The 16,793-nt window shown below is 48.9% G+C and overlaps 1 protein-coding gene across 4 annotated transcripts in view; it reads right to left on the reverse strand.

The window, feature by feature from the left end:
* The window catches only part of LOC139049696 (proteoglycan 4-like), a 64,865-nt gene that overhangs the window by 18,115 nt on the left and 29,957 nt on the right, over positions 1-16,793 (reverse strand). For all 4 annotated transcript variants that reach the window (XM_070525431.1, XM_070525430.1, XM_070525429.1 and 1 more), the window contains 4 exons: positions 12,898-13,129; positions 5,545-5,707; positions 3,303-3,406; positions 1,323-1,467 (listed from right to left, as the gene is read on the reverse strand). In XM_070525431.1, the coding sequence (XP_070381532.1) occupies positions 1,323-1,467; positions 3,303-3,406; positions 5,545-5,707; positions 12,898-13,129 (644 nt within the window). The remainder of the gene's footprint in view (positions 1-1,322; positions 1,468-3,302; positions 3,407-5,544; positions 5,708-12,897; positions 13,130-16,793) is intronic.

Below are 16,793 nucleotides of genomic sequence, written 5' to 3' on the forward strand. Positions count from 1 at the left end.
TGTCGCACCACGTGGCCAGGCTGCGCGATCGTACAAATCTTTCACGAGGAAAGGTGCCTCTCCCACATTTATTCCAGCACGTTTTGTATGGAGTGACTATACAATGGAAACCTTTGGAAAAATAATGTGCGATGCGTTTGTGTTTACATTGTGACAGTTGGCTAGCTTTGTTAGTTTAGTACTTACCTACATGGCTTGGTAATCGGCTGGTCAGCTTTGTTAGTTCGAAACGAAGGCTCCTTTTTACACGCGATTACATAAAACTGCAACGTGAACTTGCTCTGTAGCCGGTTTCCAACCATTGAGTACATTCCAAGTGTACAACTTGAATTACGAATTAGGCGGCTATAGCGAACGAACTTGGAGCTGGAAATGAAACAAAGCGTTGCAGTTGTTTCGAGATTGTTTGCGTTTAAGTTTGCGAACACCGTATAGAAACAGGGCGGCGATTTGCACGTTGTGTCGACAAAAACTGGAGGACGCTGAAGCTTCGCCTTCAAGAGTGGAAAGCGATAGCGTTATCGCACCCCGTTCGCACCACCTACTCAAACGCGCTACGCCAGCCAAACATCACGATCGGCACAGATAGCCGGGCCCCGACGCGCCATAAGGCGGATGCGATCACGGGGCGAGTCACGCGCCGCGTGTCGGGGCAGCGCCGTACATTGCGAGGGGGTCTTCTGTGTTTGCCGCAAGATGGCTCTGCGTGTGCGCAGAGCGCAGAAGAAATGTAGCGGAAACGTACTTCGCCACTCGTGAAACTGCGACTTCTGTAAGTTACATGGTTATAATTACCGATATACACCGCAGTATAACTTTCTACGGCACGTTTCTAAGGCAACACCGCATTCACAAGAGGCGATTTTGTCCCGTTTAGAAGGAACGAACTCGTGGCTGAGTAGTAGCGTCTCCGTCTCACGCTCCGGAGACCGCGGTTCGATTCCCATCAGCCCATCTTGCAAGTTGTTCTTTATTTATGAGGTTCCTTCTGGGATTTATCGCTCACGGCCAACGCCGCTGATGCCGACGACATCGGCTTTTCTGCTACACGAGCTCCTTAACGCTGTCACGTTAATATTCGTGCGTCGATAGGGGCAATCCGCCCTTGCGCAATAGCGACCGTACCCACAGATTTCCAGTGGCTTGCGTTCGGCGTCTGCTCCAGTCCACCTTCTATTTGCGCCAGCACCGCGGTGCGTCCTCCGCGGGTGAAGCTGTCCCGCAGCGTTACGCGGAAGTTTCATGACCAGATGAAAAGTATTGAAGGACCCTGGTGTTACTAACTACAAAAACACCCGCTTTCTCAGTATTTGTAAGCTCACCATGGAGTGCATGTATGACAGGCCCTTGTACTTCTTAACCGGGTCCTTGAAGCAGCTAAGCGGCAAAATGGTGCAGTCCGTGATGTTGTTGTCGCGAAAAGAGATGTGCCCCAAGATGATAATGCCATCCGGTAGATATATAGTTCTGGAATAAATGACCTGTCGTTATGCACTTTTACGTGGCTTGCGTCAGAGACTATTAAAAAAAATATTGCATTATGTGACGCCAGCGCTGTGGCAGCGTCGGTGGTGAACGTTGCGAAATAACGTGCCGACTCACACCCGTATTTCGATGCCTGTACCGGTACCCCGATCCATGCCGTATAAGGAGTGGATACCTACTTCAGTATTCCTTGACGTCTGCCGCAATATGCGGCCTCTGGGATATTTCGCGAGTCCTCTGTAATTCCTGCTGATTATTAAACCTTGATAATCGTGAGGAGACATCTGCATAAAACTTCCGCGTCTAGAGATGTGTGTAGGTGCGGCAAGTGAGTTCTTTAAATATATCATTCGCTCTGAAGTTTTTGCTATCGTAGACAGAGTGACAGTCGCTCTTAGTTATTCTTCCTCTATATTGATTCGGTGATAGCAACATCACTACCTGAGAAGAAAGAAGTCGAGCGAGCCGGTTCAAATTCATGGTTTGAAATGTTAGGTGCAATAGCTAGGCGGCAGTTGCGTTTTTCTTGTTTCCCTAGTGTCCGTATTTTTACGCCTAATCGTTCAAGCAATGAACAACAGCTAAAAATTGTGATAATCGAATAAATAATTTGTGTTTCAGTGATGGCTCTTTATTGATGATGTAAACAAAATCTTTTAAAACCCCTTAAAAGTTCCTTTAAGATGTTGAAATTTCACCGCTGAACAAGTGAAAGGTTCGATGGGGTCAGCAAAAAAAACATCCTAAACTAACTTTGTTTGTCTGTCTGTACTGCCTAGTCGTTTTGTCTTGTGCTCTGGTTCCTTCTCCTGTCTGTCTGTCTGTCTGTCGGTCTGTCTGTACTGCCGTGTAGTTTTGTGTTGTGTTCTGGTGCCTTCTCCTGTCTGTCTGTCTGTCTGTCTGTCTGTCTGTCTGTCTGTCTGTCTGTCTGTCTGTCTGTCTGTCTGTCTGTCTGTCTGTCTGTCTGTCTGTCTTTCTGTCTTTCTGTCTTTCTGTCTGTCTGTCTGTCTGTCTGTCTGTCTGTCTGTCTGTCCGTCTGTCTGTCTGTCTGTCTGTCTGTCTGTCTGTCTGTCTGTCTGTCTGTCTGTCTGTCTGTCTGTCTGTCTGTCTGTCTGTCTGTCTGTCTGTCTGTCTGTCTGTCTGTCTGTCTGTCTGTCTGTCTGTCTGTCTGTCTGTCTGTCTGTCTGTCTGTCTGTCTGTCTGTCTGTCTGTCTGTCTGTCTGTCTGTCTTTTCTGTCTGTCTGTTCTGCGTGTCGTTTTGTGTTGTGCTCTGGTGCCTTCTCCTGTCTTGTCTGTCTGTCTGTCTGTTCTGCAGTGTCGTGTTGTGCTCTGGTGCCTCCTCCTGTCTGTCTGTCTGTCTGTCGGTGCTGCCGTGTCGTTTTGTGTTGTGCTCTGGTGCTTTCTCCTGTCTTGTCTGTCTGTCTGTTCTGCCGTGTCGTTTTGTGTCGTGCTCTGGTGCCTTCTCCTGTCTTGTCTGTCTGTCTGTCTGTTCTGCCGTGTCATTTTGTGTCGTGCTCTGGTGCCTTCTCCTGTCTGTCTGTCCGTCTGTCTGTCTGTCTGTCTGTCTGTCTGTCTGTCTGTCTGTCTGTCTGTCTGTCTGTCTGTCTGTCTGTCTGTCTGTCTGTCTGTCTGTCTCTGTCTGTCTGTCTGTCTGTCTGTCTGTCTGTCTGTCTGTCTGTCTGTCTGTCTGTCTGTCTGTCTGTCTGTCTGTCTGTCTGTCTGTCTGTCTGTCTGTCTGTCTGTCTGTCTGTCTGTATCTTTGCGGTGAAGAGACAGGACAGCCCGTCGAGTTGATCGATAGAACTGCGGAGTCTTACTTGAGGTACTCGGACGCTTTATCGCAGCCTCCGGGGACCTTGCAGAACAGTCCCACTACCATAGAGGCGTTCTTGCCCGCTGCCGTAGCAATGTCCTTCAGCTCCTGCGAGCAGCCACGTGATAAACTCAAATCGTCAAAGTTGGCGCTGCGTAGAATAGCGCCGCATGGCAATCGCTACCGAAGCACACGCTCGAATTCTGCGCGCTCAGGTTGCGCAGGATCAATAGCTGACTTTCAATAATGATTTCCGCCGTGACCATCTTAAATGTGGTACTACCGCCTCCTCGCACTACCGTCGTAATAAAGTGCTTTGAATTCAAATATCTTCTTAAAAATTCTCTCATGCATTACTGGAAGCTTAGACAGTGCGAAAAGACGAAGACACAGACACTTGCATGCAGGACCAGGACTGCTTAACCCTCCAGGCGCGGCGTCCACATTTGGGGACGTGATTTTTTTAAAAACAATTCTATCCAGGTGGGGACAAATAGAAAGCACGGGACATTAACCGCAGGAAGAATTAAACCAGGCGTACAAAACAACGCCAGAAGGTATAAAAAGGAACAAAAAGGCAATAAAAATGGATGCATGCCGGGCCGTGACGCTTTGGGTACGCGGATTTACCATTTCTGACACTCCCTGCATGCATAGTATGCTCACCGGGTATACCATTTCTGACACTCCCTAACAAGTATGTAAACGCGCAAGCATAGTCTGCGTCTTATGATAAAACGTTCTTGTGCGAGAGGCGTAAGGCATCGGCCGTACGTATATGAACACAGGAGAAATTATACAGGGTCCTGCATATTTTGCTTGAAGTGTTCTAAAAAAGATTTTGCGCTCACCGCTGCACTGTTGTTGACGAAATTTTGCAGAAGGAGCGCGTTTAGTAGTCTACGTTGTTCAATGGAACACTTGCCACAGTAAATTGCCTGGTCTTTAAGAAAAAGGTGCAGCTTTGTCTACGCTTATGGAGATGCGAGCCGTTGCCGGGACGGCACAAGAATAATTTTGTGCCGCCGCCTGCCGGCAGCTACACAAAATCGGTTAGGGATGATTGTCGCGGGTCGTCGGTCAATGGTTAACGGCTCGTGTAAGACACACGGCAACCCTCCCTGACACGCTGCTTTCTGCAGCTGTCGGCAGGCGGCGACACAAATTGAGGCTTGTGCCTTTGTGAGAACTCTGCGCTTGCTGCTTTACTGTCCAGAATGATACTTCACGCTGATAACGCCCTTCACGCTGATAACGCAGCGTTAGAGACAGGAAAGCCACGAAAGGCAGGTGACGATTATTTATGTGGGAAGAATATGTGTACACGTTTTTCAAAATGTTATACTGGCCCAGCTTTTGATCTTTGTAAACGTGCTATATAATTATAACTTTACGAGAGCAATTTATAATTGCATGATGGTATTTAACGTACTAAAGATATGTGGATGAACTGTGTGGGACGCTGTGGCGAGACACTTTACCGCTGGTTCTTGAACCTGCCCCGAAATCTGGCTACGGTGGAATCCAAACATCCTGCGTGCGGATTAGGGCCTAATCAGCTTCGCTTAGCTCGCGCGTAGTCTGAGGCGATGCGTGTAGTTAAGTGGAAACAAGGAAAAGAAAAATTACGCTTATTTAACCCAGACCTTCCAAATTTACGTGAAACGGCGCTTTTGTCAGGCAGTAATTAAATGCTTTCGAACTTTACTCTCCTACAGTGGCGTTTTGCAGCACGCCTGCTACGTGCCTTCTAGCAAGTCAGCGAGTACGCGCAACCCTATCCACGACGTGATCTTCCGAGACCGAGCATTTAGGCTGCCTCTGGTTCGGCGCGCTTTGCATCACGCCATTCCCCGAGTTTATTATCGTACTAGGTCCAGGACCGGCACATCATACTCGGCAAGGAGCCGACCGTGCAAATGGGAGCGCCAAACTCCGTGAAAGTAGACTAAGGAAGCTTCGCTTTACTAAATGCGTCACATCCTTCAACGCGTGTGCTTGCTGAAGTGATGATATCTAAGCACCGTTTGCTTTTTCATAGCGTAAATCCGTGGAGAACACAGCCGGCCATCGGACACTTCTGTAAGGCTAGCACAGACAGGGCTCAGTACAAGCCGCTTCGTTATACGAGTGCTGCCTTGTGTGTGAGCTATTCTGCAGAAAAAAAAAGCAGCAGCCGCGGTCAGCTAAGTTCGAGAGAGCTTGCCTAGAAAGCTTCGCTTTCGCTGTTTGTTTCCGCAGCTAACCTTGAGGACGGTGAGCGAAACCTTCAGGGTGTCTGGGCTGCTTTTCATAATGAGCTCGTGGATGTTAAGGACGCCCCAGTGGTAGATCTTGCGCTGCCAGTGATCCTTGTAGTGCTGCATGCCGGCACCCGATCTGACCTCGGTGGCGAATTCGTTGATCGCCCTGCGAAGCACAGCAGAGAAACATTAACAAAATTGAATAGAGAGCGCATTAGCCAACACGCCACAAAAATATTCACCGACTTTTTAAATGTGATAAACACATTCGTTAACAACTTCTTGGGTAACACGTTAACGGTATAATGGACCATGACCACCTATCAACTGCAGTGTTTGTTCCTGGACGAACCAGCTGATGTTGTTGCTACGTCCCAGCACGGTCTTTATGCCTTCGCCGGCCTTGTCACCGCTGGCAGCTCTGCACACGCTGCTTTTCCATCGCTACACCCAGCTCGCCTCTCGTAAACGTGATGACCAACATTGCCACCGCATTATCCAACGTCTACGCGGAATGCCCCGTCCACCCGACGACAGGCGTCCTCGCCAGCTGTAGCAGTTTAAGGTCGAGGACAGTGTGCTGCACCGATACATTTACCATGCTCATGGGCGCCGTGGGTTCTAGTTCTTCCTCATTCGCTGCCGTCACAGATCCTCGAATCCTTCCGCCGCGACCTATCTGCGGGCCACTTAGCTTTTCACAAGACCTGCAACCGCATTAGGAGCCATTTGTTCTGACCTGGTCTTTCTACGTTTGCGGCGAAATTTGTCGCTTCTCCCGCGCTTTTTCAATGACTGACCCAACCCACTTCGCCTCCTCGTGACCTGTTACAAGCCATTCCATCTCCAGAGACGCATTTTATCACTGCTGGGATAGACCCGCTTGTACCTGTTCAGATCACTCCAGCAGGTCCTCGATGGATCGTGACTCCCATAGATCATCTCACACAGTACGCAGAGAGCACTCCCCTACGCTCTCGCCCTACGTTAGGCGTCGCCAAATTCTTTCTGGAAGCCATCGTGCTACACGATGTGCTTCGCGCCCTGTTGAGGCAAGGCGTTTCTGTCGGCGATCCTCGAATAATTACTGAGAAATGTTCGCGCACTTCATAACACGGTGTCAGCCTACCCCCTACAAACAACGAGCTTGACACAGTGATTTATTCGCACATTACATGACATCCATCAAGCCGGACCAAACCATAACAAATGGGGCATAGTTCTGCTATTTGTGACATTTGCGTATAACATCGGAGTCCAACTAACTACCAGTTGCTCATCATTAAACCTCGTTTACAGCTGCTCGCCGCCTTTTACTCTCGAAGCATCTTCAATGTTCTAACACATCGGCTTCTATACCCGAACAGTTCGTGCCCCGGCTTGGCCAATGTCGAACACGTGCTCGGATCGATAAAGAAGCCAGTCAACAGAACCGCTATCAGCATTACGACTGCTGTCGCTACGACTTTTCTTTTTCGTCCTCGTGTACGAGGTACTGCTGTGGGCAACCCTTCGAAGTCCCGGCTTGTGTGAGAAGTCCCTCTCGCATTTGCTTGGCCCCTACGTTATAAAAGAAGAAACATCTCCCTCGCATAGAGCTACCGTATTATACTTCCGGTAATGTTTTTTTTTCTGACTGTCGCTGCCATGATTTCGAGAGTGTCCACGTTTCGCGTCTCAAACCAATCGTTCGGCGTTTCTTGCCAGTTTAGGTTGCGGCCCGGCTGGACACTTCCGCGTGCCAGGGAAGTTTGCGTAAGCGCTACGGGGGCAATTCATCTTCCTTGTCTGTACATTCTAGTCACCACCACTTCGGGCCGAAGTAATGGGTGGAATGCTCGCTGGAACAACTAGACTTGCGGTCTAATCGTTGTCATATAATATTGTCACGATTCACAAGCAACAGGAACTGATAAAACAGGACAGGACACTTTGATTGCAGGGAAACTGAAAAACGATCGCGGCAGGGACCTCGTGTTCTCATCTGCAATGCGCGAGATTTCTTCTTTTTTTATGTGCCGCAATTGGATTTGGCATTGCCTCCCTCCAGAGAGAGCATCGTCCCGATGCTCACCTAGCGGCAGGAAGATGTGTCAGACGAGGTGTGGGCAGTTCATTCCGAACAACAGGGCTTCATGCGCACAATGTTCACGACTTCTGGTGGACGCTGCCTCGCACTGGAGGAAGCAGGACTGTCAGGGATAACCTCATAGTTCAGGTCGCTGAGGCGCCGTACAACCTTGTATGGACCAAAGCACCGCCTGAGGAGCTTTTCTGAAAGCCCTCGCCGATGGATGGGACTCCAAACCCAGACTTGGTCACCTGGCTGATATGTGATGTATCGGTGCCGTAGATTGTAGCGTCGAGCGTCGGTAGTCCTGTTGTCGGGCGATTCTGACGCGGGCGAATTGTCTCGCTTCTTCAGCCCGTTGAGCGAAAGCTTCAGCGTCCGTGCCTGTAAGATCGCAGTCATGTCGCAACATCGTCACTCACGGCCATGAAGAAGGCTAAATGGGGTCTTTCGCGTTGTTCCCTGTTCAGCGCTGTTGTATGCGAATGTTACCTGCGGTAGAATGTCATCCCAATTTTTGTGTTCCACATCTACGTACATACTCAGCTTGTCGGCGATAGTCTTGTTCAAGCGTTCAGTTAGGCCGTTCGTATGGGCTGTGGTCTTTCGGTGAGCCGTGCCGCTGAGGCTAAGCACTGTCTTTAGGAGTGTAGCCGTAAAGGCAGTCCCTCTGTCCATTATTCCCACCGTTGGCGCACCGTGCCTGTGAACCACGTTTTCAAAAACGAATCGCGCTGCTTCGACGTCGGTGCCGCTTGGAAGGACCTCGGTTTCTGCATAGCGTGTCAGGTAATCGGTGGAAACTATTACTCACTTATTGCCAGTATTGGAAGTCGGGAATGGTCCGAGAACGTCCATCTAAATTTGGGCAAATGGAGTCGTGGGCATTTGGACTGTTTGAGGTAGCCCAGCGGGTTTCATATGTGGTGGTTTGCGTAATTGACAGTCGAGGCACGTGCACACGTACTGTTTCACAAAGGTGGCGATGTTTGGCCAGTAATATTTCTCTTTTACTCGGGCCAGTGTTCGCGTGTAGCCGAGGTGGCTAGATGTCGGTTCATCGTGGCAGGCTTGCAAGACCTCATGACGGAGGCAGGTTGGAACAAGTAGGCAGCTGCTTCCGCTTGCAAAGAAGTTCTTGTAGAGAACACCGTTACGGAAGCAGAATGATGGCAAGCTTCTTGCAAAAGTTTTGGACGCACTTGTAAATCCGGCCTTCTAAACAATCAATAAGTGGAATCAGTTCACTGTCTTCCTGCTGCTGACTAGCAAAGGTTGCAGTGTCTAGAACACCTATACAAGCCGTCTTTACCCTCTTCTTTGACTTCCTGCTCAATATGTGACTTTGAAAGGCAGTCGGCGTCGGAGTGCTTTCGTTCGGACTTGTACACCACTATCATCTTGAATTCTTGAAGCCTTAGGCACCAGCGCGCTAGACGACCGGACGGATCCTTCAAGTTCATCAGCCCGCAAAGTGAGTCATGATCGCTGACAACCCTGATCGAACGGCCATAGAGACATGAGCGTAACTTCATAAGTGCCCATACCAACGCAAGGCAATCCTTTTCTGTGGTTGAGTAATTAGACTCAGCACGTGAGAGCGTCCTGTTTGCGTATGCAATGACTCTCTCGGCTGAGTCTTGCCACTGCACAACCACAGCACCTAGACCTATGTTGCTAGCGTCCGTATGAATCATGCTAGGGGCGTCCTCGTCAAGGTACGCCAGTACAGGTGGTGTTTGCAGGCGCTGTCGGATATAATTAAACGCTGCTTGTTCTTCTTCGCCCCATACAAAGGCAACGTTTTCTCTTGTAAGTTGCGTTAACGGTGAAGCTATATGTGAAAAATTGACAATAAATCTTCGGTAATACGAGCAGAAACCTAGGAAATGCCTGACTGACTTCTTGTCCGTTGGCGTTGAAAACTTTGTGACGGCCGTGATCTTGTCGGGGTCAGGGCGGACGCCTTGGTGACTCACATGACCTAAGAACTGGAGTTCCTCGAAACCAACGTCACACGTTTCCGCTTTCAGTGTTAAGCAGGCCGACCGTATCGTTTGTAGAACCGCCAGCAGCCGTCTCAGGTGTTCCTCGAACGTTTCCGAAAAATCTATGACGTCATCGAGGTATACTAGGCATGTCTGCCACTTCAGGCTTGACAGAACCATATCCATGAGTCGCTGAAAAGTTGCTGGAGCTGAGCATAATCTGAAAGGCAGGACCTTGAATTCGTTAGGCCTCTCAGGCCTTACAAAAGCATTCTTTTCTCTGTCTCTCTCGTCAACCTCGATTCTCCAATAGCCACTTGTGAGGTCCATCGACGAGAAGTAGCGGGAATGCCTGAGGCTGTCGAGAGAATCGTCGATACGCGGTAATGGGTATACGTCATTCTTAGTCACCCGGTTCAGCTTACGGTAGCCGACACAACTAGGTAGACTGCCGTCTTTCTTTTGGCCATCACTAGCGTCAATGCCCACGGACTTTTTCAAGGTTGGATAACGTCGTCGTCGAACATATTCTTCACTTGCTCTCGGATCACTCCGCGTTCTTTTGGGCCTACACGGTACGGGTTTTGTTGCATTGGTCTCGCTGCCTCCTCCGTGATAGTCCTGTGTTTCGGCAGTGGCTTCTGACCGACTCTGGATGCCGACGAGAAGCAATCACGAAACAGGTGAAGCAGGTCCATAAGGCGCTGCCTTTCCGCTGGTGATAAGCTCGCGCTCACGTCAAGAACAGGTAAGGGTGCTGAAGCGTCTTGCTCTCCTTGTAATGCAAAGCATTCATCGAATTCCGCATCTCGTCGAGGCAAGGAACTGCTGCGCCTTTTGCAATGTATCGTCGTTGCTTGCTGAAGTTTGTCAGCAGTAGTTCTATTTGCACATGCATTACTTTGACGAGACTTCTGGGTGGGGCAGTACCTTGCATGGGCAAAAGCGCAATTATCTGCTCGGTAATACTTTCCGCATCGTACTATGTGTCGCACTTGACGGAAACAAGACGGCAAGATAACGGTGGTGCAGTCGTGTCGTCTATGATGCGCAAGGACTTGCGTTGTAGTTTTGCCCTTTCGTCCCCAGAAAAGGTTAGTATACCTTCTGGTATGTTGATGACGGCGCCGTACTCGCGTAAGAAGTCCATACCTAAGATTGCATCTTTGCAGCAGTCGGGGAAAATAACAAAATTTGCGAGGAATGACGAATACCCTATGTTGACTCTTGCAATACACTTGCCTGTCGGTGTCAGTAGCTGGCCTCCAGGTGGCACCTCTAATGCGCGGCCCTGACCATCCCATTTTTTACTTTCCAAAGTCTGTACGCGAGTTTTTCAGTTACGATCGAAAAGTCCGCGCCAGTCCAACGTGACGGCGCTAGCAGATACTAGCGCCGTCATGTCGTGGCCGTCAATTAATACAGTATCATCGGTGCTGTCGTCAAATCATCTGGCTGTATAGGATTGTCGTTCGACGGCATTGGAGGATTTTCGGGACTTTCGTGTGTGGCAACCTTTCCCCCTGAGGTCGCGGCCTTCAGTTCCCCGTCCGGCTGGGAGATCGCCCTCGGGCCACGTCGGTGGAACTGCGTCTTGCAGTTGGGAAACGATACCGCGGAGAAGGGGAGTGCGACCAGTAACCAGGAGAATTAGCTTGCCAGCTCATCGAATTTGCGTCGATGTTCGCTCGGCTATCGCCAAAAGCACGACGAGAAGCAGTGGATGGAAACGATTGATACCCTTCGGTGCGATAAGGGCAATGACGGCAGATTTGGCCCGCTTCCTCACAGTGGAAGCACGAGGGCCTGTAGTCAGTTGTGTGCCAAATATCGGTTCTGCGGTTGTTCCCTATGGCACCAAGGTGATGCCGGTGCTGGCTGCTGGTGATACTGCTGCGTCGGCATTGGAAGTGGCCGACGGACATCTGCGTAGCTGGGCTACGACGTCTGGGAATGTGACTGCGCTGTCGCAATCGGAAGTGGCGGTCGACGGACAACGTCTGCGTAGCTGGGCTGCCACGTCTGGTAATTTGGCTCAAGAGCCGCAAACGCTTGCTTTATTTCTTGGCGCACAACTTTAGCCACCGACGCAGCTGTGCGTTCATATGGCGTGGCAGTGAGCTCCTTGGTTTCTTCCCGAACAATTTTGCGTATCAGCCGACGCAAGGAACCCTCGTTTGTGACCATCACTGCTGCGGCGCTTGCCGGTCCAGTGCTGCTCAGGTGATCATACTGCGACTGCATATGTGTAACGCGTGCTCTATGGCCGCCGATTCTTTAATAAATTAATCGACGCTCGTTGGCGGGTTCCGCATAAGACCGACAAACAGCTGCTCCTTTACGCCGCGCATGAGGTGGCTCAGTTTTTTGGCTCGGGTGTATCGGGGTCTGCACGACGACAAAGACGAGCCATGTCTTCAGCTAACATGGCAACAGTTTCATTCAGTTCTTGAATCCGTGATTTGAGAAAACCTTGCGCGTGGTCTCGCCTTTTGATGCTCCCGAACGTATGGAAGAACTGGCGGCGGAACTCATCCCAGCTTGGCCAGATTCCCTTGCGATTTACGAATCACGTGCAGACTCCGTCTTGAAGAGACAAATACACATGGGGTAACTTCTGTCCAGCGTGCCACTCGTTAAACTTGGCTACGCGCTTGTACTCCTCAAGCCAGTCTTCTGCATCCTCGTAGGCGTTGCCGCGGAAGCTCACGGGAGACCGAGGAGTCAAAATGGTCACCTGTGCAGGGCCCGGGTCTGCCATGGCTTGGGCACTCGTGGTAACAGGCAGACTTCCTGGTAGGGGACCAAATTCTGGGCTTAGGCATAGTAGGCGATGGCGGCGCGTTGAACGGGTGTTTTGACACAAGGAAAGCGTCCTGAGCTGTTCATGGGTGTACCAAACATTTACCCCGCGCCTCCACCGGTGTCACGATTCACAAGCAGCAGGAACTGATAAAACAGGGCAGGACACTTTAATTGCAAGCAAACTGAAAAACGATCGCGCAGGGACCTTGTCTTCTCTTCTGCAATGCGCGATATCTTCGTTTTTCTCGACGCGCCGCATATTGAATGTGGCAATTTCAATAAAATCCTAATAGATAGCTAACTTTCATTGTGCCATTAGAGTGTTTTCATTTATGCCACTTCACCTAATTACGCTGCACCGAATTGACGACCAACCTGGTATGCGGGGATGAGTGAAAATTACTAATGCAGCTCAGCGTATTTTATGTCTCCAGTGTCCCTTCATAATCCATGTGTGCGTTATCGCGAGAGTAGGCCATCGACACTGCTTACGGTGCGTGCACGGACATCCCGAATTGGGTGTTGTGGCTGACGTTGCTTTCCTTGGCGGCGTCGAAGATGGGCTTCATGTAGGCGTTGGTGAAGCTGCCCATGAATTTGTCCTCCGGGCGCAGGAGCAGCGAGTCGTAGAAGATGATGTCGCACTCGCCGCCCAAAGGCAAGACCAGGCCGGAGTACAGGTAGCTCACCGTGCACAGGGTAGTGTAGCGAGGTATGCCCGGGCCTGTCGGGTGAAAGTCGTGGAAATTGTGATTAGAAGACGAGAGTGATGCATTGATGGGCAAACAAGACCAGCGCGACTACTAACTGCATGTACTAGGCCTGTCAAGTCGGCCTAGATACTGCAAACCATACCTCGAAGACATGTGCAGAACCACATAAGAGGTGGAAAAGCAGGGAGGAGACCGATCAATGTTATTCTCGTTGACGGATTTCTTTTTATCGGCCTTGTTATTATAGACTACTTGTTGAGCAACGTTTGTGGGGACGAAACGTTTACATTGCATCTTCGCCGGGTCGTTATGTGTTATGGTTATGCCTCCCCCCACCCCCCCACAAAAAAAGAGAGGCCCGTACAATTTTCGTTCGAAGCTTGTGCTGCGACTGCGGGGGCCTGCAGAAAGCACTTCTTTTACTAATAATTAATTATGGGGTTTTACGTGCCAAAACCACTTTCTGATTATGAGGCACGCCGTAGTGGGGGACTCCGGAAATTTCGACCACCTGGGGTTCTTTAGCGTGCACCTAAATCTAAGTTCACGAGTGTTTTCGCATTTCGCCCCCATCGAAATGCGGCCGCCGAAGCCGGGATTCGATCCCGCGACTTCGTGCTCATCAGCCGAACACCATAGCCCTTCTTTTACTGATACAGCAGTTACATGGACACTCCAGGCGCATCTGTAGGGTCGCCGTCGCCGTGATGTACCGTATAAAGTCGAAGGGCAATGAATAACATCGTGGCCGCGCGCCGTATGCTGTATGCGCGAGTAAAAGCGTGCGAGGCTGAGCTTGGATGATGGATACTCAATAATGAGCGCAAAGGAGGAAAGCTGGGACAAAGCGCGCCACCTTCCCTTGCGCAGACGGCACGGGGTTAGGTGGGGGAGGGGTCGTTCTACTCCAGCGGCTACTGCGTACGGCGCGGCCGCGCGGGCGCCATCTTGAAATCTATCTGCGACGGGGACAGAGTTCGCCGTGCGCTGTACTTTCACCGCTTCGTTCGCGTTGAAGGAGAGGCCGCACGAAAGTCAATTCGCTCGCTGCTGCTGCCGCACTCCCTCATTCCAGCGCTTTGTCAGCGAGTTACCCTGGTCGACGAGTGAGATGTGTTCATTTATTCTATTTATTTAACCATACTGCAGGCCAATTTATTGGCCCTAAAAGGAGGGGCATTTTCGGAATGACAAACAATAAATAACAGCAATTATTTCGCAAACAGCAAAAGCGGCAAAAGCGACAGCGCTAACACAATGAAGAAGCAATTTTCAACAAAACAAAAAAAACAGACAGAACAGAACTAAACCAGCAGCAAATGCGTACATTTATACAATCGCAAGTATCTGTTGCTCACAAAAGAAACGTTCCAGTTCTGCCGAAAAGTCTTCGGTCTTGATAACACTTGGCGGCCACTCACTCCACTCTTTAACTGTTCTAGGGAAAAAAAAACTGTATTTGTAAAAATTAGTTTTCGCAAAAATACGTCTCAGTGAATGTTCTGCTGTGTGTCTTGTTTTCCTAGTAGCAGCATGTTGAACATAACTTGAATTCATATAGGGTGATTTTTCCGCACATAACATTGTGAAATAACGAAAGTCGGTTTATTTTTCTACGTATCTCCAATGTTGTAGTGTTATTACGTTTCATCAGAGACGATGGTGAATCCGTCCTTCTATATTTTCCGAATATGAACCGTACAGCCTTTCTTTGAACACCTTCAAGTTTTATTATATCTTTTTTAACATATCGGTCCCACAGCGCAGACGCGTACTCTAACTTCGACCTAACAAATGCGTTATAAGCTAGAAGCCGAACACTTACAGGACCATTTCTAAGTTTCCTCTTTAGAAAACATAGCTTTTGAAAAGCTGACGCACAGATGTCTGAAATGTGCACACCCCATGAACGATCACTGGTAAGAGTTACCCCTAGATACTTATATTTATCAACCTCCTTTATACTGCTGCCGTTATTGTGGTTAGTGAAGGTACACGGACATTTTTCCTTTGCTACACGTAGAAGTTTTTTCCCTATTCAGTTCGATGCCCCACTTCTCGCACCAGTCGTGAATTACCAGAACCGTTGCTTGTAGAGAGGCGTGGCAAAGAGGCATTCGAGATTGTTTTAAAAACCATACAATCATCAGCAAATAATCTGATTTAGACATACTTTGGTATTACCTCCGGTGAATCATTTATATAAATTAAGAACAACAATGGCCCTAACACACTCCCCTGTGAAACCCCCGAGGTAACTGGCAGCACACAGCAAGAAAAATCCTGCACTTGTACAAACTGTTGCATATGATTAAGGTTCCCGGAAATCCACTTAACAACAAAGAGTGGAAGTCCAATGCTCCCCAACCTAAACAATAATTTATCATGTGGTACCTTGCCTTGCAAAATTCCGTAAACAATACACCTACTTGGCCAGTCGTGTCAAGAACACCAAACAAATTATGCAATGTCGATACCAGCTGTGTAACTGTAGACATGCCCTTTCTAAAACCGTGCTGATGAACCGATAAAACTTTATGTTCGGAGAAGAAGTCTTGTATTTGCTTAGCAATCACATGCTCTAACATCTTACAGCATTGGCGGGTCATTGAAACAGGGCGGTAGTTAGAAGGCAGAAGACGGCTGCCATTTTTCTGTATGGGAACTACTCGCGCCAGACGCCAATCATCAGGTATTTCGCCCATTTTCAGTGAAAAGTTAGAGAGCTCTGTTAGGTACCAAGAAATTTGTTCGGCATATAGCCTCAAAAATAGGTTCGGGATACCGTCCGGTCCAGTAGCTTTACGCGTTTCAACGTTTAAAATCAACGCCAAAACCCCTTCACGCGTTACCCGATTGTCCTGCGGGAGGTCTGATGCGGTGGTTGGTGGCTCTTGTTCTTCATACTGAGAAAATACACTTTGAAAGTACTCGTTAAAGGTCTCCGCTATGCTAGAAGGACCTGTCTGAATGACACCATCGACATTCAGTTTGGACACTTGGACTTTTGTGTTCCATAAGTAGCGCCAGAACCTATAAGGATCGTTTTTAATGAACTCCGCAAGGCTGTTGAAAAAAAATATTCCTAGCTTGGCTAACTTTCCATAACAAATCGTCTTTAAGGTGCTCGAACTGCTCGTATTCTGTTTTACGTTTCTTCCTCCATCGTTCTATTTTTCTTTTACTCTGAATTATTTCACTGGTGATCCATGGATTTAATTTACGCTGACGGAACGCTTTTAGTGGTATAAAGTTTTCGATACAGTGGTGAATAACATTACGAATCCGCTTCCATGCTGCCTCTATATTATTTATAGGACCGCATAGATGAGTATTAAAATAGTCTAATATGGCCACATCATCCGCCCAAGCAAAGTCCTTCATAACTTTTATCACAGAAGCATTCTTGTGCCTATAAGTGTCTTTAATCCATGAGTAGAAAATTAATTTGTGATCTGAAATAAACTTTTGAACTAGCAGAGTACCTCCGCCGAAAATGTCACTTATAAATAAAAGATCTAGTACTGCATTTCCTCTTGTATTTACCTTCACGACTTGCTCGAGGTTAAGGGAAAGCATAAAGTCCAATATGGTGTCTATATGTTTGCTTGCGCGAGCGTGACACCATGCTTGTTTAGTTAGCAAGCGAATGTTTACAAGTTTAAACAGTCGATA

This window comes from Dermacentor albipictus, chromosome 9 (assembly GCF_038994185.2).
Source record: "Dermacentor albipictus isolate Rhodes 1998 colony chromosome 9, USDA_Dalb.pri_finalv2, whole genome shotgun sequence".
NCBI classification, from domain to species: Eukaryota; Metazoa; Arthropoda; class Arachnida; order Ixodida; family Ixodidae; genus Dermacentor; species Dermacentor albipictus.